We start from the raw sequence: 27,781 nt of genomic DNA on the forward strand, positions 1-27,781 counted from the left end.
TCTGCCAGTCGTGTTTCTACTCTCCCAGAGCTGCCTCAGGCTGCAGGAAACAGATCCCCTAGGTAAAACAGGCCGCCACAGGTTGAGGGTATCAGGATGTTGGAAATCCCAGAGGCTGCCTAACCCAGAACGGGCTGGAGCCTCATCTTTCTGGTCTGCTAATGGCGATATTGACTGCCACTTACTAAGCACTTACTGCACCTCTGGACCATATCCCTGCACTGTGCACTTTACATACAAGGTCACCCTCAGTCCACAGCCTGGTCTCCTCATTTTACAGCTCAGAGAGGTCAGGCTGCTGGCCCAAGGTCACACTGGATAGAAGAAACTGGTTAAACTTGAGCCTACTCTTTACCAACCACTGCTTCAACCTGCCTCACTGTCAAGAACAAACACCCACTGCCTGTGTTCCTGGCCCGTCCCTGTTCCCCTGCATCCACTGCAAGGATCCCACTGTTCACCGCCTCAATGTGGAAGTGATACTCAGCTTCCCCTTGTCCAGCCAACAGGCTTTCAGGGTAGAGCTGCAGCCATCTCTTGCTAAGTGCTGAGCTCTAGGACAACAGGGATGAAAAGCACCTGGCCGCCGCCCCAGGGAGTGCCTGGGCTCTTCTAAGCACTGGGTGGACAGCAGGCATACAGGCATAGCTGGCTGGGGCGAGGGCTGGGAGATGGAGCATGGTGGGGCCGGTGCCTAGGTGGGGCTCAGTTGCTAGTCAGCGCATCTGACAGCTGGACACCTACCACCTATCCCGCTGCCCCAGAATGCTGCCACCCCAGGCCAAAGCCTACAGTGGGCCTTTGTTTGCCTGGGTCAGCATGGGGCAGATGAAGCACTTCTACCAAGCCTTGTGGGAAACGGAGCCAGTCTCTGGACAGGGATGTCCTGGGACTCCAGCTTAGAAGCCTCTGATATAGAGCACCTCTTAGTGTACTGCCTCCCCACCATGCTTTGGGTAAAGTGAGAAAATGATTTGCTGTGTAGCTAGATCATCAAAGAATTAACGAGCTGGTCTCAGAGGGCTCAGGGGAGAAGCTCATTGGCCTGGGACCCGGCTTCTAGTTCTGGGAAAGTCCCCTTTCTCTGACTGGCAGGGTGGTGGTTTCTAGGGCTCACCCACTGTAACATTTCCACCTGGGGGAAGGTGAGGTGGCCCCAGAGCCCCAAGAAGTGCCCCAAGAGCCTAGCATCCTGATCTTTGAGATGCCATGGCCTGGGACACCGCGGCCTAGGGCCTCTGTGGTGGTTGGCCTTGGAGGGGAAGGCTGGTTGCTAGTGCCCAGTCTGGCCAGGAAGAGGGCAGGGTCCCTTTAAGCTCTGCCTCACTCCCTCAGTTTGTTGCTATGTATGTGACCAACTTCCTTAGCAACCACCTGGCTTCTTAAAGGGGCCCTGGGGCAGTGATTGCCACCAGCCATGGCTCCTAAAAAGAAGATAACCAAGGGGGCCAAGGAGCCCGAGGTCAAGAAGAAGAAAGGTGGCAAGAAGGATGCCAGCATAGCCAACAAGCCCATGGAAATGACTTTAGGCGAGGAGAACCGAGAATTCTACCATATCCAGATCCGAGACCTGGAGGACAGGCTGGCCCGGTGGGTAGAGGGTCAGGGAGGCTGGTCCTGCTGGGTTAGAAGCCCTGCTCAGAGCTGACCAAGGGGCATGCTCACTCAGGGGCCCGTGTTTGGCTTCCCATGGGATGTCAAGACCCCACCCCCACCCCCAGCCTGTTTTCTCATAAGTAACATTAAGAGGCTTCATAATTTGACCCCACCCTATCTCCGCTCCCAGAGTCCTGAGGTCCTAATGCTGACTGGCAACCCTACCCCAGGCAAGTAGCACTCTCCCTGCCTCATTCCGGCCCTGCTGGAGTATGTGTTTTATAAAAGGACAGCGTTCAATCAGTGGGATGAACTGAAAATGGCAGCCCCCTGGCAGGTGGGTGGATCCTGTGTCCTTTCTTCCACCAACCCTCCCACTCCCGCCATGCCCGTGCGGATTCCCTGCGCTGCGTGCCCCACTGACTTACCCACCTGCCAAGCCCACGTGTTTTTTCACGCTGGGCCCATCTCCCTGAATGTAAACAAGGAGGGTTGTCTCCCCGTGACTGTGTGACATAGATGGTAGTGTGTGTGGGAGGGGTCTCTAATTTCTGAGACATGCACACTTGCCCATTTTTCTCATTTTAAAACTAGTTTCCTCCAAGTTCTGATGCACCAGCCTGGTCTCAGGGTGACCCTTAAAAGACAAACCCTTTTAGTGACCACTAGGCGGCAGTTTTTCCCCAGGTGATGCTGCAGGCACAGAGAATGTTGAGCCCTTCATACATGCCAGGTGGGTCCTGTGCTGGCGCTTACTGTGTCCTTGAAACAGTCCCATGAGAGGTCCTGACATCATCCCCATTCTACAGGTGGAGGGACTGAGACTCAGGGAAGGAAGTCACTCCCCAAAGGAGAGCCGGGATGGGACCCCTGGTCCTTCTGACCCCCCCCACCAAGCTGCTTCCTCACTCCACAAAGCAGGCCATTCAGCTCTGTACCGCCCAGTGCCCTGTATGCAGTAGCCCTTCGAATGACGTTGGTTGAGTAAATAATGAAGTAAAACATCTTTCCAAAGAACTTCTACAAATTATACCACTGGAAACCAGTAAATCGCTTATATGACACTCTTAAAAATTCCCAAGTTTCCCTCAAGCTGAGACACCAGATGGAATGTTTGGGGATAATGCATTTGGAAGACTGTTGCTGGGTGCTTACTGTTCGCCGAACCCGCTGTCAGGCCCCAAGAATAGAGGTGAAAGAGGTCAGGGGTCTGCCAAGTGAAGACATACAACCTCAGGTCTTGACTGCCCACCAGAACAAGGGCCCACTTACGGGAGGGCGCCAAAAAGAGGGTCACGAATGTGGCTCAGGTCCACGAAGGCTCCACTGAGGAGGCTCACCAGGGTTCACTCGGCGAACGAGGGTAGGGAAGACAGCTTGCCCACTCCCCTGGATCTCTGCCCCGCCCCACGCCAGGTACCAGCGGAAGTGGGATGAGCTGGCCGTTCAGGAGAAGCTGTTCCGCCAGGAGTTTGAGCAGCTGGCCAACAACAAGAAGGAGATCGTGGCCTTCCTCAAGCGCACACTCAACCAGCGCGTGGATGAGATCACGGACCTCAATGAGCAGCTCCAGAGCCTGCAGCTGGCCAAGGAGATGGAGAAGGACGCCTTTGAGGCACAGCTAGCCCAGGTGCGCCATGAGTTCCAGGAGACCAAGGACCAGCTCACCACGGAGAACATCATCCTTGGTGAGAGGGGCACTGGCAGGAGAGTCTGGGAGCCCACACCACAGGGGAGGGAACCCAATGCTCTTGCCCTTGGGGCTCTAATCCCAGCTCTGCCATTGACTTTGTGGCCTTGGGCAAGCCCTTCTCTTTGACCTTCAGTTTTCTCATCTGGGAAATGGGTATAATCCATCTACCTTGAGTAACAGCAGCTATGTGCTGCTTCTTCCCACACATTATCTTCTCTAATTGTCCCAGGCATCGCCCAAGACAGGAAATACTATCACCCAGTTTGTAGGTGAGGAAGAACCTCAAGAAGTTAAGTGTCTTGCTCAAGGTCACCTAGCTGGCAAGCATTGTTTTGAGGATTAAGGACAGCATTAGTGCCTGGCCCAGAGAAGGTGTTCAAGTTCAGTGGCTGTAGTCACTGTTACTTTCCAGAAAACAGAAGTCAAGGGAGGCCTTTCCAAGGAGGTGGAAACTAAATGAGACTTCATAAGATTAGTGGCAGGGAAGAGGGGGGCATTCCAGATGAAGACCATGTACATGGACAGGACTGGGCATGGCATGTTGTAGGGACAGGGGTCCAGCCCCACTGGACTGGGAAGCATAGGGAGGGCAAGCAGATGTGGAGGAAGTGGGGAGGGAGGGGCATTGCTCAAGGCCATCGCTGCCCTGCCGGGGCCCTGCCCACCCGAGGTGGCCCCTCACTGGCATGTGCCCTGCGGTGGGGCAGGGGGGAAGCTGGCAGCTCTGGAAGAGTTCCGGCTGCAGAAAGAGGAACTCACAGAAAAGTTCGCGACCCTGGAGCACCAGCTACGGAAGCAGGAGTGTGACTACAAGGATTACGTGTACAACCTAGAGAAGAAGTCCGTGCTGGACAAGGACAGGTGGGCAGTTTGGGCGCTGGAGCGAAGCACAGTTCAGTCCTCGGGCCTCCCGACAGCCTCCGCTTTGAATTGCACTAGCTCAGGGTGCAGGGGGACTCCCCAGCCTGGCTGGTGATTTATAGAGGGCAGGAGAAAATAGATAAGCTCCCAGCTCTAGTCCTTACACGGGCATTACTGAATCCTTGAGATTTCCTTTTGGCACCTTCTGTGACTTAAATTATATTTGCTTAATAGGTAATGATAAAACATCGATATGGTTTCAAAACGCCAGGGGTAGAAAGGGTCTACAGTGAAAAGCCTCCTGCCTGGAGCCCCATTCCTCCTGGGAAACAGAGCATAGTGGTGGCCCTAAAAACTCTGGGGAACCCCACCTGGGAGGACGGTGCCTGTGCCCACTCTGCCTGATGCCCCCTCCTTCCTATCCATACTGTCTAGACTGAGGAAGGAGATCATCCAGCGCGTGAACTTGGTGGCCACCGAGTTCCGCAAGGTGGCCACTAACCAGATGTGGGACACGACAAAGCGGGCCATCATAGAGAACAACACGGTCACCCTGCAGCTGTCCAAGATATCCCGGCAAGGCATGCAGCTGCTGCAGGAGAATGAGCAGCTCAAGGGCACCCAGGACAAGCTGTGCAAACAGCTGGATCTGTTGGAGAACACCCAGAAGGCCATGGCCAGGCATAGTAGAGGCCACCATAAGGTGTGCCTGCCAAGCCCTCATTACAGGGCATTTGGCACATAGAGTAGGAGGGAACCCTAGGGGTGCTGCTTCAGGGCCAACACAGCATGGCAGGGTCAGAGCCAAGTCATGAGGGAGGCAGCAGTGAGGGGACAGGTTCCTTTGTGGGGGCTCCTGGGCGCACCTCTGGTTTTTCTTTATTTGGTCTAAAGCCCCTGTAACTCACTCAAGTGGAACCCACCCCTGGGCAGGCGGGGGCTTTCACCAGACATGGTGCTGGGCCCCGAGGACCATGGCTGGCTTCTCTGTACAACGGGGTGAGCTCTGGTTGAGTCCAGAGCCGGGGAAGTGGGGCTGGCCGAGGGCCCGCGGTGGGCCCAGGGTATGGCCACCTGCCCGCACCTGCAGATCATCCTCATGCTGACCGAGAAGTGCCTCAAGCAGCAGCAGAGCACTGCGGAGGCCGAGCAGCTGCGCCTCCAGCTGAGCCAGGTGGAGCGGAGCCTCAGGCAGCTGCAGCAGGACAACCAGGCCCTGAGGTGGGGCCCAGAGAAGGGCGAGCAGTGGGAGCAAGGATGGGGTGGGGGAGGTAGGGGGTGGAACTTGAGCCCATCCCTTTTGGGCCACATGACATGACACAGGCCAGTGGCTTCCCCTTTCTCGAGGGGTCCTGAGGCTAAGGCCTGGGGCTGGAGGAAGGGCCCCTGTGGGCTAGAGAGAAACTGCCAAGCACAGGGAGGGGGCTGACTCGTCCCCGATCCTGGGTCCAGGAGTCAGAGAGACCAGCTCAACTTGCAGCTGGAGAAGCAGCAGGCTAAGGCACAACAGCTACAGCAGGAGCTGACTGAAGAGCAGAAGGTTCGGGCAAGTCTGGAGACCGCCCTGGCCCATGCCACCTTCTTCCTACAGGACATTCTACAGGTAAAAGGAAGTGGGTAAAAGTCAGGGGCGGAGGGAGTGGGCCATCAGTGTCTGATGGCAGACACTGCTTGGAGATAATGGGGACACCGAGAGATGGCCAGGCCAGGGCCAGAGGCCCCACCTTTCCCCTGAGAAACTCGAGGCAAGTTTGTCCTTTCCTGATCCTGTAGTCCAAAGACCCCTTGAAGGTCTCAAAGTTGCTGGAGTCTCTCTCTGAGGCCCTGGAAAGCCTCGTGCTTCAGGCTTCCCATCTGGAGAATGGGTGTCCCACCACAGCCACGGTACACTTGGAGAAAACAGGCACCGGGGCTGGAGTTTCCCAGAGGTGGGTGTTAGGGCCACTCTGGTCCTGATCCCCAAGGGCCCACCCCCACTGGCAGATGCGACCTGATGAGGAGGATGGCGACTTTGATGTAGTGTTCCAGCTACAGCGCAAGGAGATGCTGCAGCAGCTGCTGACCATGCTCAGCTCGGCCATGGTCCTAAGTCCCCAGCTGGCTGTGTGTCCCCGCCGGGAGAGCAAGCCCCATGGCCCACCCAAGGAGAGGTGAGTGACCCTGAATGACTTCAGAGGAGGCAGCTGTGGGAACCTTTCCAAGGGCTCTTCTCAGCTGACCCTGGGCCACCAGAAACCTGGCTCCCCAAAGCCTTTCTGAACCTCTTATGAAATGGAGGTGGTGATGCCAGCCCCCTCTCCACAGCCAGCCCAGCACACAGCCACCCAAGATGGGGTCTCTGCCTTGGCAGCTATCCAACATCACACCCTACCAGCCGGGGGACCTGGGCCTGGTGCCACGACGGGCCCACATCCCACCCAACCCTGAGGACCTCAGGCTGCTCTCACACACCACCCGTGTGGGAACCTTCCAGGTGCATAGCTGCCCTGAGGTGAGAGTGCCGGGGCCCCAGGGGCGGCAAGATAGCAGCCAGCCCAAGGTACAGATCATAGCTCTGCCGCAGTGCTGTTGTATGGCCTGGGAGCTGTGCCTAGGTCTCTAGGCCTTCATTTCCCCACCTGTAAAATGGGCCAAAGAAAAGCGGGGCAAGGCTGCAGTGGGCTAAAGCATGCCCACACATCGCCTGGGAAGGGGGCTTGCTGGACCCTGTTGGCGCCTCCTCCATTGGCAGGCGAAGGGTGGGACCCGCCTGAGGAGGCCTCAGCTTCAAGCCACATCTTTCATCTTACAGATCCACACCTCTGGTTCTCCAAAAAGGTTCAAAAAGTTTAGTCTTCCTGAAGTTTCTCTACTTTCTAAGTAAGACACAGAGAGATGACCAACCCCTATTCCAGAAGTGGGCCACTGTGGCCACAGTCTCTTTAATTAACAGGCAGTCTGGGGCAGCCCAGAGAAGAGTTCTATAAAAAGTGGATACCACAAAGTTGGCATGGCACCTCTGTGAACGTGCTTGGGGGTGTGGGCATGGTGGTCAGGCAGGCTCGTGTCCAGTGACGGCAAAGCCTGACGGGGGGCCCTGGCTTCGCTCACGGATGTGGTCCAGGAGCAGGTCGGCAGCTCGCTCCAGCAATGGAGGCAGCAGCTCCTGTTCAGCGGCGGAGAAACAGCCCAGCACGTGGGCCTGCACCATGTCAGGGTGTGACGGGCGCCCGATGCCCACCCGCAGCCTTGGCATTGCCTGTGGGGTCAGAGGGGCCCAGAGAGCTTTGAGAAGAAGAGCCCCATGCTGGCCCACCAGACCCAGTGCGGGACAGAGGACAGAGGGGCGGACTCACACTGGAGTTGAGACACGCAATGCAGGAACGGACTCCGTTGTGGCCCCTTCAAAGGGATATAGAAGGGGCAATTAGTGCTTCCCTGGATCAGCACCCTTCATCCCTCCCAGCCCCGGCTGGGGTCAGAGCACCCCTATTCCCTGCCAAGACGGGGGGGGGGGGGGGGGAGGCACCGGTACCCCACTTGCAACTCGGGGGCTCCTCCCTAGCCCACCCTGACCTGCTGAGGCCTCACCTGGAGCTTCCCCCAAGCTTCAGAGCCAGTTTCCCAAGGGGCTTGTCCAGTTCATCGTGCACCAAGTAGACCTCCTCAGCAGTCAGCCCAAACAGCTCGGCTGCGCGCAGACAACAGGGGCCCTGGTTACCGCCCATCAGCCCACAGGGGTGGTCCCGATTCACAGCTCTCATGCGGCGGGACCGCAATTAACCCCATTTCACATATAAGGCACCTGAGAGTCCCACAAGTACCCAAGGCCACATGCAGCAGCTGGAGCTCAACAGGCACCTGGAGGGGAACAGATCCGCCGCCGCCCAGAACCCCTCCTCTGGCCTCTGCGGCCCCCTCGCCCCGGCCGGCCGCCTCGGGTGCCCTCAACTCACCCGCCCGGGCCACGCTGCGCCCGTTGACGTTCATGAGGCGCCGCGGCCGAAGCAGGACGAGCTGGGCATCCCCGAGCGAGGCCAGGGCGAGGTCGGCGGCGCAGTGCCGGTCGCGCGCCCAGCCGTCCGCCACTCCCAGCCGCTGCGCCAGCTGCCCCAGCACCGCCAAGCCCACGCTGTGCCGCGTGCGGGGCAGTCCAGGGTTCCCCAGGTCGGCCACCTGCGGGCGGCACCCGGCAAACTGAGGCCCGACCTCTCCCGCCACCCTCTACCTCACAGCGCCCCCTAGGACCCAAACCAGAGAAAGGAAAATGGGAGGGTAGGGTAGAGTGGGGAAGGGGCGCGAAGGGGGGCCCAGAACCCCCGGAGACTCCGGAAGCCCGAGGGCCCCGCCAGCTGAGCGGTCAGGGCAATGTTCCCGGGAGTTTAAGGCCCGTCAGAATACTGGACCCATTTTCCAGATAAGAAAATCGAGACAAGGAATTTAGGGAATGTTGTCTGGAGACAATGGCAGAACAGGAGCTAGTTAGAGCCCAGGAGCCCCTACGCCGCCGCCTGCCAAGCCACTCACCAGCCACCGCTTCCCCGGGGGCCGGGGTTCCAAAACGCCCAGGCTCAAGCACCGCCTCATGGCCCGCCTCAGCCCCAGCGTCGCTCTCAGGCGGCTAGAGGCGGCATGCTACCCTTATCCACGTCCTCGGCCCCGCCCCCTGACGTCCTCTGCCCTCGACCAATCGCGGCGGCCAACTGTCCCCAGCGTCCAATCCCGGGCGAGCCTCGGGCCTCCGGGCTTCTAAGGAGCGGAAGTGGCGGGGCGGTGGCCTTGACTGGCCCCTCAGCTGCTTCCGCGGCGCCGCCTCGCCGCGTTCTTGTGGGGTTTACTGTGAACTCGCGGAGCCCTTGTATGACCTCCGGGTCGGGAGGAGGGAGCCTTGTTGTGGCCCCTGCTGTGGCCCTGCCTCGCTGCGGAAACCTGACGAGTCGTCTCCCTGACGTAGCCTCAGCCTCCCCGGCGGATAAATCCGCTAATCTCCTCGCGGCTCTAACAAGCCTTGGATCCCGGAGGCGTGGGCTGAGGGGGCGGAGCCTGGGGGCGTCCTGGAGGTGGCTCCTAGCAACGCGGGGAGTGGGTCTCCGGAGGCTCTCGCGGAAGGGAGTTCATGACAAACTCCGCAGAGGTGCGGGGGAGGGTCGGGAGAGAAGAGGCCGAGGCCGAGTTCTCAGGAGAGGTTTTAAGTACAGGAGAGGCAGCATAGGTTGTGCAATTCAGGAAAGCCCTGGCCGCAGGGCCGAGAAGTGAGGGCTTGAGACGTGTGAGCGGTTGGGGAGGTGGGAGAGTTGGCCGGAGCTGGTGTCCCGGCAGAGAGGGCAGTGGCCCAGACGAGAGGATGAGAGAAGAGAAGGGATCTAAGATCTTTAGGAAGTGGGACAGGCAGGACATGAGGACTGATAGGGCGAAGGTGATTGGCTGAAAAGGTGGGCTCACCAAGGTGGGGAAGCCTGGGGCAGAAGTCAGGTGAGGTGTTCAATTTGCCCTGCTGGGCCTGAGGGTCCCTCAGGATATGCAAAGGGCTGCAGGACCTCCTGGGCCTGAGCTGGAGACATTAGAGTTTTGGGGTGTTTGGGGAATTTGGGAGCTAGAGGTGGAGCTGAGGGCGACCAGAAGGAGAGCAGAGTGCAGTGTAAGAACTCTGGCCCCTGACCTTGACCACAGGAGAGGGAGAGAGGCAGGATTGGAGAGAGAGAAGTTGGAATATCCCTAAGGGGAACGGGACTGGGACTGCCACCTTCTCCAGTAACCAAATTGTGCCTCCTGCCAGCCCTGGTTCATCCTGTAAAACACCTGAGGAGTGTGCAAGAGGGGCAGGGTCATCTCTGAGGCCTGCCCCAGCTTGCTGTCCCTTGGTTCTAGGATGCTCTGGAGCTTGACCCGGCTCCATCAAAGCCCATCTCAAAGCCATGGGTGTTTCCAGTCCCAAAGGGAGCCCTACAGCGGATCTTTGGGAGCAGCCAGGTGTTCCGGAACTTGGATGTTGTAAAACCGAAGATCGCGGGATTAACAGTGCCCCTCAAAGTCAGGGAGTAGTGAGTGACTGATTACCTTGTCCCCTGGTCCCAGGTTCCCGTCCTGCACAGCCAGTGGCGTGCCCTACAGCCTTGGGTCAGTCACTCTCCCTCTCTGGGCTTCAGTGAATTCAACTGTATAGTAGGGCTCTTCCACCTCAGCGTATGCAAGGCTGCTGGCATGTATGAGATCCAAGACTACCAGGCTCCTCTCCCTAGGTCTCTGTCTACTGGCCCCACCCTGTCTCTCCACCTACATCCCCCCTCCTCCCAACCTGATCCAGTGGCAACAGCTGTACGCCCTGAGCTGGTCAAAGCCAGCGCCAGCCCCTCTGCCTGTACCCCCCCTTCCCCCACAGCTACCACCAAGGCCTGCAGTGCTTGGAGAAAGAGGACTGGGAGATGGCTGTGCTCTTCTTTTCCCGTGCCCTCCACCTGGACTTTGAGCTGGTGAGGGGGTAGGTACGGGCGGTTGCTGACACTTTGCACTCACTATCCTGCCTGCCGGGCTTCTCCTCTCGGGGCCACCAAGTTCCTTCTGGTCGTTGAGCATCAGCCCTCAGCAGACGGTGCAGAAGGGACAGCAGCCTGGGTCCCCTCTTCCTCAGGTAGACTTCTACGCTTTACGAGCTGAGGCCTACATCCAGCTCTGTGACTTCTCCTCAGCTGCCCAGAACCTGCGAAGGGCCTACTCCTTCCAGCCAGAGAACACCAAGTACCTGGAGCGACTTACCTTGGTCCTTTACCTGCAGGTGCCTGGAGCTGCTGCAGGCCTACCCACGGTGCCCGCCCCACACCCAAGCTCTCCTTGGCTCTTCTTCCAGCTGTGGGGGGTTTTCCTTGCTCCTGGGACCAGCTCTGTCTCTCTAGGGACCTTCTTGTCCCCGTGTCTGCATCTGTACCTCCTGCCCCTCTCATGACCTCTCCCACCTCCACAGGTGGTTTACCACCAGGGCTGGATAAAGTTCTGCAGCATTGCCCAATAGAACTTTCTGCAGTGATGATAGTGGTCTGCTAGGCACTGTCCAATCTGGTAGCCGTCAGCCACATGGAACTGTCGAGCCCTTAAAATGTAGTAAGTGTGAGTGAGGAACTGAATTTTAATTTTATTTAATTAATTAATTTAAATTTGTACAGCCACGTGAAGTGAGTGGCTGCTGTGCTGGACCCCACAAACCTAGCATCTAGAGGACCTAAGCACTAAAAAGGCAATAGCATCCCCCTTTTACAAGTCAGAATAAAAATACCAATCCACGAAATACCGACAAAGTCCAAAGTTTTCTGTTTCTCTACATTCCTGTTTCTATATTGCCATCTTGCCAACTATAGAATTCTGCCTCTGCTGTCTCTCCCTCGCTCTGTATCTCTCTCCATCTCTGTCACCTTCTCTCCATCTCTCTATCTCTCTCTGTCCCTGTGTCTCTGTCCCCTGAAGTTTCTCCCAGATCTAAAGGGCTGTGTCCCTGGCTCTTGTCTCTCTCCCTTCCCGCCCCAGTGGGCGCCCCCTGTAGCTAGTGGGTGCTGCTGGGCCAGAGTCACAAGCAGAAGGGACTATCCCCTGTGTCCCCAGGGCCAGTGCCTGTTTGAGCAATGTGCCTTCCAGGAAGCCCTGAGGGTCTTCTCACAAGCCTCTGCGCTCCAGCCGGGGAAAGCCAGCTTCCGTTACCGATGGTAAGTGCCGGGTGCGGCCATGTTCTCCCTGCAGCCTCTTCCTGCCCCTCTTGCCCGGCAGACACTAGAGTGTCTTTGCCCTCTGTCCTCAGCATGGCCTGTCTCCTGGCCCTCGAACAGTATCAGGACTGCCTCTCACTCGTCACCGAAGAGGTGAAGCTTGGTACAACCAATGCCGATGTCTTCATCCTCCGAGCCAGGCTCTACAACTTCTTCCAGAAGGTAGAGCAGAGAGGGTGGGGCAGGGGTGGCCCTCCCCCTGTGTGGGTGCCCCCAGCATACCCTGAGATTAGCATACCCTGAGATTACCCCAGCTGCCCGCGTGGTGGGGACCTTTGCTGACCACCCAGCATAGTTGTCTGGCTATCACTCAGTTCTAGCTCCGTGTCAGGCCTGGTCGGCTCCCAGAAGCCACAAGGTGAGAAACCTGTGCCATCCCTGTCCTTGTGGAAGTTAGAGCCCAAGGGAGACATCCTTGAGCAGATAATTGCACAGAGAATGATTTCACAGTGTGGGAAGCAGCACAGGGTAGGAGTACCCAAGGATCCTTTAGATAAGGTGGCCTTCGTCCTCCTTTCCTGTCTCTTCTTATTTGCCTCACTGTCCAGGCTTAGAGCCAGGCAGTACAGGGAACAGCCTGGGGACAAGGGAGACTTGGGGTTACAAGAGAGAAGGGACTGCAGGTATGAGAGGACATCAGCCAGGGTTTGGGGAACCTAGGAGGCCCCTGACTTCTTCCTGGGGACAACAGAAGCCTCAAAAGGGTGCTTCCTGGGGCAGTGGGATTTAGAAAGATCCTTTGGCTACCAGGGGGAGTCTGGCTGGAGGGGCAAGTCTGGAGGCCAGGAGCCTGGTGCCGTCCAGCCAGAGAGGAGGGCAGAGGCAAGGATGGCCATGAGGGTGGCCAGAAAGGGGCCAGTCCCACAGTCCTTTGGGAGTCAGGAGCAAAGACAGATGGGGGAGGGCAGGGAAAGGGAAGGATCCAGAACAATGGTTGGTGTTCGGGCTTGGCCTGGTGCACGGGAGCTGGGAAACTCTGGAGGACGAAGAGGTAAGTAGGTTCACATCAGTCACCAGGTGGTGCATCCTGGGGGTGGCTGGAAACCTGACCCTCCCTATGCTGGGGACTGGGCTTCTGGGCCCCCACAGTGAGTCAGTGACAGGCTCTCCTTCCAAGGCAGGAGACTAGTAATTATTGATAATTGTTGACTGTGGGAGTTCGGCCCCTCCTGTCACCTCAGCCCCTGTAATGCACAGGCACATTCTAAGCACTTGACTCACACTTGTCTTTAAGACTTGAGGTAATGGTTTGAGTAGATACAACCCATTGTCCTCTTTTCACGAGGAGGAGATGGATCCAGAGGGCCTGGGTGACTTGCCCAAGGTCACACAACCAGTTCTCTGTGGTATCACCCTTGAACCGACCTACTCCAAAGCCCTGTACTGAGCCTCTGCCATCTTCCCCCTCCTGACTTCCACCCACAACTGGTGTCCACACTGTTTGTCTTGTTTGCCATCCAACCCATTACCCTACAAAACTGTTTGTTGACTGACTGACAGACTTGCTCACCCAGTGGAAGCTATTTGCCTGGGGATGTTTTCTGCTCAGGCCCAGGCCTGCATCTATTGTCAGAGTTGTCTTGGGCTTAAAGGTCAGGGTAGTTGGGGAGGGCATGTGCTTGGGACTATAGGGAGGATGTGATAGTCACCGTCAGAAGGATACACCCTTCCCCCACCTTGAGGGACCTTGGAAGAAGTCCTCGGAGGAGGAGGCAGCTGCAACACTGTTCTCCAGCAGAAACCATCCAGGCTGACCTGGCTCTCCTGAGGTCACGTCTGTAAAGGGACCGGCAAGGATGGGGGCTGGGATGGGATTTTCCCATAATGCTCCCTGCTGCTTTCATGAGGTGAAAAGGTGGCATAGCAGTGCAGGGACATCAAGGGTAGGTGACATGGTCTGGAGGTGTGCCTCTCCACGGGACAGGGCAGAGCAGAGCTCTGCTTAGCCTGCCACCCTGATGACATCCCTGGGCCCCTGCAGCCCAGCCTCTGCTATCAAGACCTGCACAGTGCCTTACTGTTGGACCCCAAGCACCCACAAGCCAAGGTGCTGCTCCAGATGATGGTGGACCAAGCCCAGCAGGCGCGTCAGGATGCCGGGATCCTGGCCGTGCAGGGCAAGCTGCAGCACGCCCTGCAGTGCATCAACTGTGCCATCGAGAACAACCCTCTGGACCCTGGCCTCTTCCTCTTCCGGTACTGTGTGGACAGGTCCCCACCTTGGGTCCTGCTGTATGGTCTCAGAAGAGCTTCCCTGGACCTTAGTTTCCCCAAGTAATCCTTCCCTACTCCCTATCAGGGTCAAAGCCAGGGAGAGGTCTCACCTACTGTTGCCCTTAGAGGAGGGGGCAGGCAGTCACCTTCATTCCCCTGGGGATCCCGGACCCCCAGGGCTACTGAGCATTCATGCTGGGAGGCTCGGTCCAGCACCATGGACAAGGCTTGGGTTTGAATCTATGCCTTGCCCCCAGGACTTCTTATGTGATTTGGGGCCATTTAACATGCTTGAGTCTAGGTTTTCTCATATAAGCAGTGGGGCAAAACGTCTGTCCCAGGTACAAAAAGGCCTTTGTGTAGAGGTTGGCACGCACGCACCTCCTTCCTAAAAAGAAAGATGGAAGCTATTTTGGGGTAAAGCAAAACCACCTGTGACCAGCAGGCTAGCCAAGTAGAAAATTCCAAGCCAGCCCCACACCCAAGCCAGCGCAAGAAGATAGGACCCTCCGGCCACAACCCAGGTCAGAAGGCCCAGAGTGGTCACCGTCCTGGCCGGCTGCCCCAGTGGGTGGGGGCGACTTGGCCTTCATGTCTGTCCCCCACAGGGGCACCATGTACCGCCGACTCCAGGAGTTTGATGCCGCCGTGGAGGACTTCCTGAAGGCTCTGGACATGATGAGCGAGAGCCAGGAGCGCGCCGTGCAGCAGGCCCAGCGGCAGCTACTGCTGACCTACAACGACTTTGCTGTGCACTGCTACCTGCAGGGCGCCTACCAGGAGGGCGTGCTGCTGCTCAACAAGGCCCTCAAGGACGAGCAGCAGGAGAAGGGCCTCTACATCAACCGGGGCGGTGAGCAGGGGGCTGCCTGCCCCCCAAGGGCCTGGGCTGGGTCGGTGGGGGAGAGCCTCAGGGCCCTGGGGACACACTCTGCAAAGTGTTGCCTTCCACAAACTGGCTACAGTGTCTTCAGAACACTCAGAACCAGGCTGGGAAAAGGTCCCCCGAGGCCTGGAAAACCTTGGCGGGCACCCTCCACCCGCCCACAGGCGTGGGAGTTGGGGAGTTCACAGCCACGGGGCTCGGGATTCCCCAGAGGGTGCAGCAGGCTGGGCTGGGGCTCCTGGGCACTGGGGTCAGGGGCACGCTCAGCCCCTGCATCCATCCCCGGGCCCTAGATTGCTTCTTCCAGCTGGGCAACCTGCTCTTTGCGGAGGCCGACTACCAGCAGGCGCTGGCACTGAGCCCGCAGGATGAGGGCGCCAACCTGCGCATGGGGCTGCTACAGGAGAAGATGGGCTTCTGCGAGCAGAGGGGCAGGTGCACGCTGCGGGCGGACCCTGGGGCTGGGGGCTGGGGGTTGGCACGGAGCCGCCTGTTGGGACCCCTGGGTCCCAGCTAGATCTCCTAAACAATGGTTTTAGTTTTCAAGCTTTTGTGAAAAATTCTTCACTTTTTTTCTGAATATCGTTATGGTAATTGTGCTTTATAAAAGAAAACTGAAGTGTTGGGTAATGGATAATTCAGAACCCGAACGTTCCTTCTAATACCTGTTTCCCAACACCAGCCCTGCCACGGGTTGGGTAAAGATACCTCCAGATTGTTTCCTATACATATGTTTTTTTGTTTTTGTTTTTTTTAAGATTTATTTATTTATTTGATGGACGGATCACAAGTAGGCAGAGAGGCAGGTAGAGAGTGGTGGGGGGGGATGAGCAGAGAGCCCAATGTGGGGCTCAATCGATCCTAGGACCCTGAGATCATGACCTGGGCTGAAGGCAGAGGCTTTAACCCACTGAGCCACCCAGGTGCCCCATTTTCTATACATATGTTAACAATTACTATCATTTTACAAAAGTCAAGTCATGCTAAACTGTTTTTTGACTTTTTTTTTTTTACTTCCAATGTCGTCATATATAGGACTACCTCATTCTCTCTTACTATTTGCATAGTATTCCATCCTATGGAAGTACCACAATTCATTTCTGTAGACAACCCTCTACTGATGACTAGTTGGGCTGTTTTCTGTTATTACAATATAACGAGCATTCAGGACATACATTTTCATGCATTATACTAGTAATCCTGTAGTTAGATTCCAGGAGCTAAACTGTTGTTAAAGGGTATGAACAGGGGTGCTTGAGTGGCTCAGTGGGTTAAGCCTCTGCCTTTGGCTTGGGTTGGGCTCTCTGCTCAGCAGGGAGCCTGCTTCCCTTCCTCTCTCTCTGCCTGCGTCTCTTCTTACTTGTGATCTCTGTCTGTCAATAAATAAATAAAATCTTAAAAAAAAAAAGGGGGTGAGAACATTTAACATTTTAAAACATAATAATATCCAGGGGCGCCTGGCTGGCTCAGTCAGTAGAGCTCTTGATCTCGGCCATGAGTTCAAACCACACACTGGGCTTAGAGCCCACTTAAATAAAATCTTTAAAAAATAATAAATTACTCATTAAAACTTGCTGTTGCAGGAGTTCTCTGTAGGTTAGGAAACTGAGCTGATTGTCTGCCCTCTATGGGAAAATGTATTTCCCCTATGTATTGCATTCCTTTGTGATGGTTTTGCTACTCAGTAATTTGGGATTGAATTGTGGTCAAATTAGTTTTCTCATTTTTATTATTTTTAAAAATTTTTTTAAAGATTTATTTATTTATTTGACAGGTAGAGATCACAAGTAGGCAGAGAGGCAGGCAGAGAGAGAGAGAGAAAGGAGGAAGCAGGCTCCCTGCTAAGCAGAAAGCCCGATGCGGGGCTTGATCCCAGGACCCTGGGAACATGACCTGAGCCGAAGGCAGAGGCTTTAACCCACTGAGCCACCCAGGCGCCCCAATTTTCTCTTTTTAGCTGCTGGGTTTGTGAGATTCTCGAAAGGTCCTCTTTACTCTAGGATATTAAAAATGTTCACTTTTGTTGGGGTCTTGTACTAACGTAAGCATTGGAGCCCTTAAGAGTGTAGCTGGCAGAGGAAGAACAGAGGGGCATGGTGGAGGTGGGGTAGCAGAGACCAGCCTGATATCCCCCGAACTCCCCAGCGGGTCCCAGGAGCTGCCATTTCCCTCCCTGGGGCCCAGCACACAGCAGCTTGGGGCCCACTGTGTCCCGCAGGCAGTTCCATAAGGCGGAGAGCCACTTCTCCATGGCCATCCAGCACAACCCCCAGAAGGCCCAGTACTACCTGTACCGTGCCAGGAGCCGGCAGCTTCTGCAGAACATTTTGGGGGCCCGCCTGGATGTTGCCACCGTCCTGCTTCTCAACCCCAAGCAACCCAAGGTAGGTTCTTGCTGGGCCAGAAGGACGGGCTCCAGAGAAGTCTGGTTTCCTAGCAAAACTACGAGCTGCCGACCCCAGGCAGTTAACCGTGCCAGGTTTCAGCTACTTCTGGTGTTGCTCGGGTTACCCCTCTTTAGCACCCCAGGAGACAGCTAACATCCCCCCCCACCCACTTGCAGCTGAAGAGGGTAGGGCTCAAAGAAGTCCATACCCTTGCTCCAGGGCACAAGGCTTTGAGGTCAGCCCCCAAGGTGTCCGAGCGCCCTCTCCCTGGTGGGCCTCTTCACAGTCTCTTCCTGGTTCTGGGGAGGTGGTCTGGTCCTCGAAAGTCGGACATTAGTAAACCCTTCCCACCTCCGCCCTGAGAAGGGCCCTGCGAGGGCAGGGCAGCAACACACCGTCTGTCCCCTGCCCTGGTCCACACCCGGCTCTTTCTGGCAGCTGCTCACCCTGATGGCCAGCCTCTTCCCGGGCATGTCGGTGGAGGATGTGCTCTGCAGCCAGGTGGCCCACCTGGCCAGGCTGCAGTTGGATCGGGTGTTGGAGAGAAGCAGCCTGCAGACTGGCATCCCTCAAGGCATCGTGGGGCAAGTTCCTCAAGTGGGGGCCATGGGTCGGGAGTGGGAAATGGCTGGGCTTCAAGGCTCCTCCTGCCCCTGCTGCCTCCTCAGGGCCACTCTCCAGACCCTGGGGAGGGTGGGCTGAGTCGGGGGGCTCACCCAGCACTCTGGGGCCGTGGCTCAGCAGGCAGCTCAGGGAGCGGGAACTAGAGCGCCAGAAGGCTCGGGCCCTGCAGTTCTGGTGGAAGCCTTTGTTTGGGATCTCTGAAGAGCTCGAGGCCGCTCCCCAGACGCTGACAGGGGAGCCAGCAGGTGCAAAGGCAGCCGAGGCCCTCCATGAGGAGGAAGAGGTAAGTGGGCTATACACGCCGGGCCTACAGCGCTAGAGGTCTGGGTTAGGGCGTAGCCCACCCGAGCCAGGGCTGAGGGAGGCAGAGTGGCTGGAGGCTGGCATCCGGGCCTGGTTCTGCCACTACTTGGCTGTGTGACTTGGGCTGGGGTCTTTCTGCTGTGAAGTAGGGATGCTACCAATAAGGGGTATCCTTGAGGGAGGGCACAGGGATGTGGGCCCCTTATGGAAAGGCCTCCCCAAACCTTGCCACACTCACCTACATAAATTCTGTGTGCACTGGGCATTGGTGCCAGGATTTTATTCTTAAAACTGTCTCTAAGAACTTTTTATTGAATGTCACATAAATACAGAAAAGTACACAAATCATCAGTGATTGAGCTGATGAATTTTCACAGAGTACACCCATGACACCATTACCTATGAAAGAACACACTCCCAGCTCCCCAGGGCCCCCTCATGCCCCCTGCTAGGCCCCGCCCTTAGCCCAGTGCACCCCCAAGGCTGTCCTGATCCCTGACATCACAACTGAACATGCGTGTTCTTCACATCAGTGGACAAGTACGGTGTGCCCGCTTGTCTCGGACTCTCTTCGCTAAGCATGTTTGTGGGATGCATCTAAGTTGACTGCTTGTTCTCATCGCTGGTCGAGAATTCCATCCTACAAAAGTCCCACAGTCTGTCCACTCAGCAGCTGACGGGACAGCAAGTACCTTTGTGTTCAAAGAAAACTTCACGGAAATGAAGTAGATGGGAGATCAACATCCCTTGCCATAAATGGAAGAGGCTAGCCCTAGAGTTCTCTAGTTCACACCGGAACTCAAAAGTCTAAAACTTTGTGCCCCCGCTGAGGTCACTGTGAGCTCCCTCCCTCGGGGAGATGTGGAGCCGGCGCTGCCTGCGGGTTGCTGGGGCTCCGCCTGCCCACTCCCCGCACCCACACATCCCTCGCCTGCGGGCGTGCGTGGGCCAGAGGCGGCAGCCAGGAGCCCGGCTGTGGAGTCCCACAGGTCTGGACTCGAGCTCTGCTCCCCTGCTTCTTAGCTCAGTGTTGTGTGCAGGCTGCTTAGGCTCCTGGAGTCTTGGTTCCTGGTCCAGGAAATGGTAAAAGCAGTCGCTCCCTCCCAGATATGTGGGAGGACGAGATGGGATAGGACGGTAAGCACAGAAAGCTCAGTTCTTCACTAACCATTCCCCAGGGCATGGCGCTCTACAGTTCCTAAAGGACTGTAATTTGCACTTTGCAGAGGGCAGAACTGAGACCCAAACAGCCTTTCGAATGCTGCCGGATTTCTCACAGTGCCCTGCCAGTCTAGTCTGACCACTCCCCTTCCTGTCCAGTCTTCACCTCTCCTCGTGCTGCGTGGCCCCAGCTGGGCCCCCTGAAGAGCTCTAAGCCCCCGGCCTTCCTTCCAGAGCTGAGCGGCTGGCCCAGGGGGCCTCCCACAGCCAGCAACTTCCCCACCTTTCTTCTGCCCCAGGAAGAGCAGCAGGAGCCCGCAGCCAGAAGGGTGAGGTCCCCGTCCGAAGGCTACCCCGACCAGACCTCTTCAGGCTCCGTCTTCGGCTGTAAGTGCCCAGTCTCCCACCAGGCCCAAGTAAGCCAAAGCAGCAGGGAAGGCCAAGGTCAGGGGTCAGAGACTCCTTGGCCTGCATGTGCATTTGGGCTCTGCTACTAGTTCTGTGACTATAGAGAGGAGGAAGTATCCTGACTTTGAAGGGGGCGTGGTGAGCCCTCAGTGCCTCCCCCACATATCCCACGGCCCTGGCCCACCTGCAGGAGTGCTGGGCTGGCTTCATCTGGCAGGCCTGCCCCTAGGCCATGCAAGGCCTCTGGGATACAGGCAAGGGTGAGGCCTATACCTCCTTTTCCTAGAGCTGTTTGGGAAGGGCAGCCTAACAGACGCTCTTGGCACGTCCCTCCCAGTCGGGACCATGTCCACCTCAGAGACGTCAACTGTTTGCAAGGAATACAGGAGCACCTCAGCCACTGCTGTGACATCCTCCGACTCCTCACTGCTGAAGACTCAATCCTCAGACCTCTTGGAGAACAGCAGGGAACACCTAAGCTTGAGCAACAGCCCCCAAAATACCAAGGTCGCCCAAGGGCAGAGCCAGAGCCCCAGCAGGACCAAAGTCACCCAGAGCCAGAGCCAGAACCCCAGCAAGACAGAGTCCACCCAGGGCCAGAGCCGGAGGCCCAGCAAGACCAAAGCTACCCAGGGCCACAGCCAGAGGCCCAGCAAGACAGAGGCCATCCAGGACAAGAGCCAGTGCCTCAGCAAGATGGAGGTTGCCCAGGGCCAGAGCCAGAGCCCCAGCAGGACCAAAGCCACCCAGGGCCAGAGCCGGAGCCCCAGTAGGACCAAGGCTGCCCAGGGCCAGAGCCAGAGCCCCAGCAGGACCAAAGTCACCCAGAGCCAGAGCCAGAACCCCAGCAAGACAGAGTCCACCCAGGGCCAGAGCCGGAGCCCCAGTAGGACCAAGGCTGCCCAGGGCCAGAGCCAGAGGCCCAGCAGGATAAAGGCTGCCCAGGGCCAGGGTCGGAGCTCCAAAAGGACAAAGGCCACACAGGGCCAGAGCCAGAGTTCCAGCCAGACTGAAGCCACCCAGGGCCAGAGCCAGAGGCCCAGCCAGACTGAGGCCACCCGAAGCCCAAGACAAAAACCTAACAAGACCAAGGCCACTCAGGACCCAAGGCAGAGGCTTAGGAAGATCAAGGCTGCCCACGGCCGGAGTGGGGGACTGATCCGAAGTTCTAGCAGGACCAAGGATTTCTATGATCCAAGTTGGAGCCCCAGCAACACTGAGGCCACTCAGGACCAATGCCAAAGGTCCAGCAAGACCACGGCTGCCCAGAGCTGGAGCCAGAACACAAGCCCAGGTTATAGCAAGACCGAGGACACTTGGGGACTGAGCCCAACTCTCAGAAAACCCCAGACCAGAGGGCCTGAGCCAGAACCCCAGAAAAATCAAGACTGGTCCAGCAGTGACACTGATCCCTGAAGGGGCCATTCAGCCCCCTCACTTGTTGCTGGGTATGGGAGAGATTCTAACCCCCATATATACTCACTGGCACCCAGCAAAAGAGCCTCCTTCCAGAGCAATTAGATACCTCAGCCAACAGTCCTCTGGTCCCATGGCTAAGTTTATTGTGTTTGTTCTCTTACAAAATTAAAAACTTTAAAAACCAGGCCCAAGTGGCAGCTTGAGTCCCTCTGTTCATGAAGACTGAGAAGTCTCAGCCTGGCTTTACAGTACTGGGACACAGTGTGCAATGGAGGGTTGAGAGTACAGTGCCAGAGCACGAGGCCAAGAGTAACAGGCCGCAGAGAGAGAGAGCAGCCAGGAGCCACAGTCCCTGAGTTACAATTCACATCTTGAGAAGGCTTAGGCTGGAGGGTAAGGGCAAGGTCAAGTCTCACGGAAGTTCTGGGGTCACCAGTGGTTTCTCTAGGGAAGGAAGCAAAGGCTAAGAGGCCCTGAGACCAGTTAAGACGGCAGGGCCCTCAGTCCCATGGCCTAGCCAGCGTGCCTCCTCATCTTCACTTTGGGCTCCAGGTCTCATTCTCCAGGAGGCTCAGGAAAAGGGTCCCTACTGCAGAGGCCGCAGGGCTTTCCTGCACGGCCTGGCCCAGGAGAGGAGAGGCAAGGACACCATCTGGAGAGTCAGAGGAAGAAGGCAATTCTCGAGGCCACAGTCTTGCAGCCGTTGGAGGAAAAGAGCTGTTCTTCCTCGGGAAAGAAGGTGGTGCTGTCCAGCACAGCCTGGACGACCTCCTCCCTTGGCTCCAGGCCCAGCTGGGCCAGCTCGTTGAGCACGCAGTGCCGCACGTGGTGCCGCTGCAATGGTAGGAAGGGCACCAGGACGTCCAAGAGATGCTCTTCCACGATGCCTGAGCGCCAGAAGCCATCTGTAGGAAGGGGCAATGTGGGAAGGGTCTGTGGTGGGCTCAGGGAGGCCGCATGACAGCCAGGAGCGCCAAAGCCTGGCTGAAAAGTACCAGGTCGGTGGGCAACGCATCAGACCCTGGGAGAACCTGGCCCAGCCCGGTGGACCTGGGTGTGAAGCCTCGGCCTGTTGAAGTTACCCCAGGGGTGCAGGAAGGGGGCCTCCCGAGCCGAACTCACGATGCGGGTTGTCCAGCACAGCCTGGGAGATGACTGGCTCCAACTCCTGCAGGCGGATCTCCTCCCGGTCCCGGCGGCTGCGCCACGCCTCCAGGGCCACCTGGTTGATCTGCTCGCCACCAGTGTTGCTGAAACCATGGGGTACGCGGGCCTCGGCTCAGACCATGGGGGCCGGGATTTGGCCCTTGCTTCCCATGTGCCACCCAACACGACCTGAGTCTGGGCACCCAGCTCAGTACCAGCAGGAGCCAAACCCGCTAAAAACACACCAGAGGAACCACTTCCCCTCTCCAGAGCCCATGTCTAAAACCATGATGCCTGGAAATTCACCTATATGTGTCATGCACTTTAAAGTTTACAAAACACTTTTGGGTCCCTTAACTGACTTTCTCACCCCTGGCCTCTAGGAGGACAGTGGGGCATTAATCTTGGCCCTGCCGTGCAGAAGAGGAGATGGGAGTTCAGAGAGTGAACTGCCCAAGGAAAATTTGCCCAAGGAGTGATTTGCCCAAGGAAACACAGATAGAACTCTTGGAGGTGGGACTAGAATTCTAGTCCGATTTTTCCCAGGTCTGTGTCCTCCTGGCCACAAAAGAGGGAAAATTCCTTCCACAAAGAAACAGTGAGGATCCCAAAAACTGAGCCCAGATTGGGCTTTGAGAATGTCAAAATTTGAGCAACAGTATCACAGCCAGTGTGAGGGGCTTTGGGAAGTCCCAACTGGGCCCAGGCGGAAAGGTATTCTGGTGTGGGACCACCGACCAAGACTGGATAGCTAAGACCTTGGACAAATGTCCCCGCGCCATGCTGCTGCAAAGCTGGGCCCACCTGATGAAGATGAAGATGGCTTTGCGATAGTTGGTCCCAAACACAACCCAGGAGGAGCCCAGGAAGGGTAGCAGGACCTCCATCAGGCCTGGGGCCAGCTTGTCCATCTCGTCAAAGAGGAAGAGGGAGCGGCTGCAGGCTGTGAGGTTCCCCTGGACCCAGCTCTTAAGATCTTTCTGCAGGGGAGAGGCAGGAGTTTGAAGGCACCTAGAGATACTCCTCTCACCTGAGACTTCTTCCCAAGGCAAGAACTAATCCCTTTTTCAGGAAGGTATGGTCTCCCAGAGAGAACTAATCCCTTCATGGGGCTGTTGGCAAAACTGTGGCCCTAAGGGGTCAGAGACTTGTTCAAGCTCACACACAGCAAGTCAGCAAGCTCACAGAGACTCAAACCCAGGCCTCACATCCGCCGTTCAGGATTCCTTCTCTGACACCTCCTACTTTCCATAAAAGAGGAAGGTTCCCTTCTGCTCCCTGAACCTTTTCAATAATGTTGACACCTGAAACAGACCAGCCTGGCAAGAACCCTGCAATTGACAAGGAGAGTAGTAGTAAGAGGTACTATTTACTGAATGCTTACTCTGAGCCTCAAATTGGTACTATGCTTTCCAGAAAGATAACAATGCAGAATGGCACGTAATACCTGCGACCATACAATCCCATGTCCCTTGTCCATCTCAAGCTCTGTTCACAATGGGTCCTGGGGGCTGTGTGGCCTGAAGTGAGTGACCCCCACACCCTCCCAAGACTTGACTCATTCACTCCCTAGGGTCTGGCACCCCCACATGCAGGTGAATGGTGGTCCAGGATGCCACCAGCCTACCTTGTAACGCTCCATGTGGCTGTTGTGGGGGAAGTGGATGACGGGGGAAAAGTGGTGAACATGGGGGCTGCGGAGGCCACCCCGGAAGAGGTAGTGCGCCAGCAGGGAGCTGACATAGGACTTGCCAGTGCCTGTCCAGCCATGCAGGGAGAGGACCAGTGGCTTGGTAGGAGCTGGGTCCTGCACGAAGGCCTTCAGTGCCTTCACCACCAATGCCCTGGCCAAGTGCTGGCCAGCCAGGTGCTGGGCCAGGTCACACTCCAGACCTAGGGCCACAAGAAGGACAGTATCAGAGCTGAAGACACACGCTTGCCACAGAAGAGGGTGAAGAGGAATCATGTCTGGTACCTGGTCTAGGGATCCCTGTGTCTCAGACACTTTTGCAAACTGTCTTTGGAAAGGGAGTGAGTGGGGCCCTTGGGGACTCCGGCTGCAGCAGCCACCATCATACCTGACTTGGCTCTGCAGCGCTCCCACCGGCCCTGTGCACTGTGCTTAGCTCTAAGGGGCTGCTGCAAGCTGTCAACAGGTTTGGCCCTAAGACTCCTGCCCATTCCCAAGGCAGGCTTCTCCCCTGATGGCCAGTCCACTGTGGAGGCCCAGTGCTCCCCACAAGGCCCTGCTGTCAAATGCCTTTCTCCACCCTGGCAAGGCTCTGCCTGGACCCCAAACATGCTTTCCCAAACCCTCGCCCCCAACTCCAGTATTCCAGGTTCTCAGTCCCTCAGCGCGGGCCACGCGGAAGTCTGCGGGTCCCGCCCCTCGGTTCTACCCTCCAGGTCAAGCCCGGGGACAACCCAAAGTCTGAAGGCTCCCCGGTCCGCCGGCGCCTGTGCTCCGGGCTCCTACGGCTCCTCACCCTGAAAGTCGGGCTGGAAGTCACATTCGCAGAAGCTGCCGAAGTGGCAATGCAGCGAAGTCAGGTCCCAGGCGGCGGCCGCGGCTGAGACCAACCCCAGCAACCCGAGGAGCGAGCCCCAGGGCCGGCAGCCGCGAGACCCAGCCGCCATGCGGGTGAGGCGGGAGCCGAATGTGGGCCAACCGCCCCTCCCTAGGACCACAATTCCCGGCGTGCCTCTCCCGGCGGCAGCCATCTTCCGTAGACTACAACTCCCGGCTCCCCCCGGAAAGTCCCGAACCAACGTCTCGTAGCAGGACTAGAAAGTAGCCTCTAGGGGGAGCCCGCGAACCGTCCCAATCCAGCGGCGGACCGCGTTTCCATGGCGACGGTAACTAGGAGACCATAATAGCGCCGAAAGAATAATAAAAGATTATGACCACAAAGGGTGACGTAACAATTGTAGCAAAAACTTGTGCGGCACCTTAAACCTTGCAAAGCGCCTTTTCCATGCTCTTTTTTCCCATGCTCTTTTTTTTATATGACAAAAGAGCGCTCAGTAATAGAGCTTTTCATGAGCACCTACTAGGTGCCATTAGTGTCAGTGCCTTGTATGTCTTACGATAACAGTGACTGCCATACAGAGATACGGTGAAATTTCAATGAGGTACAGGCACAAAAAGTGTTTTGACTCGGAAAGTAATCAATAAATGATTATTGGCAATCCATTATGTATGAAACATGGCAGTTCCCTACCTAGCAACTACTCTGACCTAAGTGCTTTACCATCAATACTAAGGAATCGATTTTGTTATTGTCCTTATTTTATTGAGGAGGAAACTGGGATCCAAGGGATTAAGCCTCTGTCCAAGGCTAGTAAATAATAGAACTGAACCCAAGTCAAGCTGCTGTCAGAGATCTGATGCACTATGTTATCCAGCCTCTCTTGGTCAAAGGATTTAGAAGGCAAAGAATCTGAGGCGTCTCATATTCAGTGAACAGGCTCCCCAGGCCTCCAGCCTGGACAGGAATCGTGTTGATCCACATTGCCTACCTCCCCTACCCATCAAGACAACTGCTTTCATGACCCTTCTTAGAGATTCCCTGATCCACCCACCCTACACACACACACACACACACACACACACACACACACACACGAAGCTTTCTGGGGCCTGAAAAGAAATAAGTAGGTCCTTCTGTTGAGAAAAGGAAAGTACTCCAGGTCAGGACACCCAGGTTCCAGCCTTCCTCATTCTGCCACTGCGACCCCCCAGGAGAGTCCCTTCTCCCTCCAGTTCTATTTTCCATGGGAGAGTTGGAATCCTAAATTTCAACAAGCCCTTCCACTCCAAACATCTGGAGTGCTTTGTTGTGCATTTGCGGGAACCTTTGCTGGGATTTCCAAAGCAGGAAACAGGGTGGGATTGGGCTGGCCAGGATTTCTCCCCTTGGTTGGAATTAGTAGGTTCTTTCCCCCACTAGTCTGTGAGCTCCTCCAGGACTGGGATCAAGTTTTAGTATTGGCTGTAACTCTGGTTTGTGGTAGAATCTGGAATGTCCCAGGTGCTAAATAAGTATTTACTGTTGAATTTTTCCACCTTTCATCTGAGAGAAAAGACACTTCCTTCCACCAGGGCCCCCTGAGAGACAGAAGAAAGAGTCATAAAAGTTTATTATATGAAAGAAAGGACATGGCTTCTGTACATCTATTTACAGAACAGATAGATTTACAACCGGGTGGAGGCCTTGGTGTCCGTTGCAGGCAAATGCCCAGAGAAGAGTGGGGAGGCTTGAGGACCCTCCCATGGCTCAAACACAGGGCACCTCAGCAGGAAGGGGAGGAGCAGAAGCTGGAGGGAGGAACAGGGTTCCGGTTCTTCCTGAAAGGATACTTGGTGGGCACGCAGCGGGTGGGATGGAGCCCTGGGGTCCTGCAGGACCCTGGAGGGGCAAGGGAGATCCTGGTTTGGGCCCAGAACATTCTTGGGCTGATCACAGTGTCTCTGGGGTGCTCTGGGGAGAGGTCTGTGCCCCTCTGTCCCTGTTGCTGCCTGCAGCTGCAGAGGGGAGGGGTGCGCGGGGGTCACAGCTCACTGGAGCGGACGGCAGGTTCCAGTTTGTGGGACAGGGCAGTGAGGACCTTGTCGAACTTCTCGTAGCGCCGGGCCTGGTTGCTGCTGGCACCCTGGCTGCCCCAGAGGAGGCGCATCTGGAACTCAGTGCTGAACACCTCCAAGAGCTCTGGTCGGGCCTGGAACCCTGCGAGGCAGCAGAGCACAGGGGTCAGGGGACGACCATCCAGCAGGGAAGGCTGGGGGTCCTGCCCAAAGCCAACACATCCCACAGGGCCCTCTTCCTAGGGGCCTTCCCCCACCCCCCAGCTCCATCAGGAATCCAACAAGGTTTGTCAATGGACAGGACCATGTCTGCAACATATAATATTTAAATTATTGAAGATAAAATATGAATGTCAATTTGGAGGGATTTTTCTTTTCTTTTCTGTATTTTTTCTGTAAGTTCCAAACTTCTTGCTAAGAAATGTACACATTTTGCAAATAAGTTTTGTTAGTTAAGAAAAAAGATGTTTTGTTTGCTCTGAAAAAGAAAGAGGCAGGAAACACAAACACTAGGATGTTGTCACCATGTGCCTCTGGGTGACTGGGGGGGATTTTGTTTTTTCTTTTTGCTCAGCTGTAATTTCCAGTTTGCCTACAGTGAAACTTTATGACTTAAATAATGCCTAAAGCAGTAAAAGCTGGATTACTTGAGGCCACTTCCTCTCTGCTCTTTTCACTCTCCCTTTCCCCTAGACTGGGAGCTCCTTGAAGGCAGGGTAGGTGTGTCTCAGCCCCAGGCCAAGGGCTCAGCCCCAGGCAAACAAACTT

At 56.4% G+C, this 27,781-nt stretch overlaps 5 protein-coding genes across 13 annotated transcripts in view; 2 read left to right on the plus strand and 3 right to left on the minus strand.

The window, feature by feature from the left end:
* The first annotated feature begins 1,284 nt into the window (after window positions 1-1,284).
* On the plus strand, window positions 1,285-7,044 carry CFAP157 (cilia and flagella associated protein 157). The gene is made up of 9 exons (XM_032865927.1): window positions 1,285-1,590; window positions 3,013-3,284; window positions 3,997-4,150; window positions 4,586-4,853; window positions 5,241-5,371; window positions 5,603-5,753; window positions 6,134-6,300; window positions 6,455-6,641; window positions 6,942-7,044. Exons 1-9 carry the CDS (start codon window positions 1,418-1,420, stop codon window positions 7,011-7,013), a joined length of 1,575 nt encoding a protein of 524 aa, XP_032721818.1. The 5' UTR covers window positions 1,285-1,417; the 3' UTR covers window positions 7,014-7,044.
* PTRH1 (peptidyl-tRNA hydrolase 1 homolog) lies at window positions 6,965-8,745 on the minus strand. Of its 2 annotated transcripts, none has more exons than XM_032865930.1 (5): window positions 8,657-8,745; window positions 8,086-8,305; window positions 7,721-7,820; window positions 7,486-7,531; window positions 6,965-7,388 (listed from the first exon to the last, which is right to left on the minus strand). In XM_032865930.1, the coding sequence occupies exons 1-5, from the start codon at window positions 8,714-8,716 to the stop codon at window positions 7,182-7,184; spliced, it is 633 nt and encodes a 210-aa protein (XP_032721821.1). In that variant the 5' UTR covers window positions 8,717-8,745; the 3' UTR covers window positions 6,965-7,181. The 2 variants fall into 2 exon arrangements, with proteins under 2 accessions (XP_032721821.1, XP_032721822.1); XM_032865931.1 differs by having other exon boundaries at window positions 7,322-7,414.
* Window positions 8,746-8,913: 168 nt separating this feature from the next.
* TTC16 (tetratricopeptide repeat domain 16) lies at window positions 8,914-21,342 on the plus strand. The gene is made up of 14 exons (XM_032866392.1): window positions 8,914-9,263; window positions 9,998-10,170; window positions 10,509-10,599; window positions 10,758-10,901; window positions 11,720-11,820; window positions 11,913-12,042; window positions 13,862-14,076; window positions 14,703-14,947; window positions 15,274-15,415; window positions 17,199-17,364; window positions 17,806-17,955; window positions 18,116-18,274; window positions 19,647-19,842; window positions 20,201-21,342. The coding sequence occupies exons 1-14, from the start codon at window positions 9,246-9,248 to the stop codon at window positions 21,277-21,279; spliced, it is 3,009 nt and encodes a 1,002-aa protein (XP_032722283.1). The 5' UTR covers window positions 8,914-9,245; the 3' UTR covers window positions 21,280-21,342.
* Window positions 21,343-21,403: 61 nt separating this feature from the next.
* TOR2A (torsin family 2 member A) lies at window positions 21,404-25,203 on the minus strand. The gene is made up of 5 exons (XM_032865929.1): window positions 24,915-25,203; window positions 24,056-24,321; window positions 23,233-23,408; window positions 22,405-22,532; window positions 21,404-22,187 (listed from the first exon to the last, which is right to left on the minus strand). The coding sequence occupies exons 1-5, from the start codon at window positions 25,147-25,149 to the stop codon at window positions 21,943-21,945; spliced, it is 1,050 nt and encodes a 349-aa protein (XP_032721820.1). The 5' UTR covers window positions 25,150-25,203; the 3' UTR covers window positions 21,404-21,942.
* A 1,347-nt stretch (window positions 25,204-26,550) lies between these two features.
* Window positions 26,551-27,781, minus strand: part of SH2D3C (SH2 domain containing 3C) — a 29,055-nt gene continuing 27,824 nt past the window's right edge. For 6 of the 8 annotated variants that reach the window (XM_032865920.1, XM_032865925.1, XM_032865926.1 and 3 more), the window contains one exon: window positions 26,980-27,155. In XM_032865920.1, coding sequence (XP_032721811.1) covers window positions 26,980-27,155 — 176 coding nt within the window. Of the gene's footprint in view, window positions 27,156-27,781 lie in introns of all 8 variants that reach the window. The other 2 variants (XM_032865922.1, XM_032865919.1) reach the window with 1 other exon arrangement.

Source organism: Lontra canadensis, unplaced genomic scaffold (genome assembly GCF_010015895.1).
Source record: "Lontra canadensis isolate GAN:19392208 unplaced genomic scaffold, GSC_riverotter_1.0 scaffold30, whole genome shotgun sequence".
Lineage (NCBI taxonomy): Eukaryota > Metazoa > Chordata > Mammalia > Carnivora > Mustelidae > Lontra > Lontra canadensis.

What these genes read in the sequence shown, in the direction of transcription:
- TOR2A (XM_032865929.1), bottom strand. Translation starts at nt 25,149, where the DNA reads ATGGCTGCCGCCGGGAGAGGCACGCCGGGAATTGTGGTCCTAGGGAGG. An exon ending in CTTCCAGCCCGACTTTCAGG is followed by an intron (nt 24,322 to 24,914) that starts GTGAGGAGCCGT and finishes TTGTGGCCCTAG; the next exon opens with GTCTGGAGTGTGACCTGGCC. An exon ending in GCCATCTTCATCTTCATCAG is followed by an intron (nt 22,533 to 23,232) that starts GTGGGCCCAGCT and finishes CCATGGTTTCAG; the next exon opens with CAACACTGGTGGCGAGCAGA.
- CFAP157 (XM_032865927.1), top strand. Translation starts at nt 1,418, where the DNA reads ATGGCTCCTAAAAAGAAGATAACCAAGGGGGCCAAGGAGCCCGAGGTC. An exon ending in CTGGAGGACAGGCTGGCCCG is followed by an intron (nt 1,591 to 3,012) that starts GTGGGTAGAGGG and finishes GCCCCACGCCAG; the next exon opens with GTACCAGCGGAAGTGGGATG. An exon ending in ATAGTAGAGGCCACCATAAG is followed by an intron (nt 4,854 to 5,240) that starts GTGTGCCTGCCA and finishes CCGCACCTGCAG; the next exon opens with ATCATCCTCATGCTGACCGA.
- TTC16 (XM_032866392.1), top strand. An exon ending in TCCACCTGGACTTTGAGCTG is followed by an intron (nt 10,600 to 10,757) that starts GTGAGGGGGTAG and finishes CCTCTTCCTCAG; the next exon opens with GTAGACTTCTACGCTTTACG. An exon ending in TTCTGCGAGCAGAGGGGCAG is followed by an intron (nt 15,416 to 17,198) that starts GTGCACGCTGCG and finishes TGTGTCCCGCAG; the next exon opens with GCAGTTCCATAAGGCGGAGA.
- PTRH1 (XM_032865930.1), bottom strand. Translation starts at nt 8,716, where the DNA reads ATGAGGCGGTGCTTGAGCCTGGGCGTTTTGGAACCCCGGCCCCCGGGG. An exon ending in AAGCTTGGGGGAAGCTCCAG is followed by an intron (nt 7,532 to 7,720) that starts GTGAGGCCTCAG and finishes ATCCCTTTGAAG; the next exon opens with GGGCCACAACGGAGTCCGTT. An exon ending in TTGCGTGTCTCAACTCCAGT is followed by an intron (nt 7,389 to 7,485) that starts GTGAGTCCGCCC and finishes CTGACCCCACAG; the next exon opens with GCAATGCCAAGGCTGCGGGT.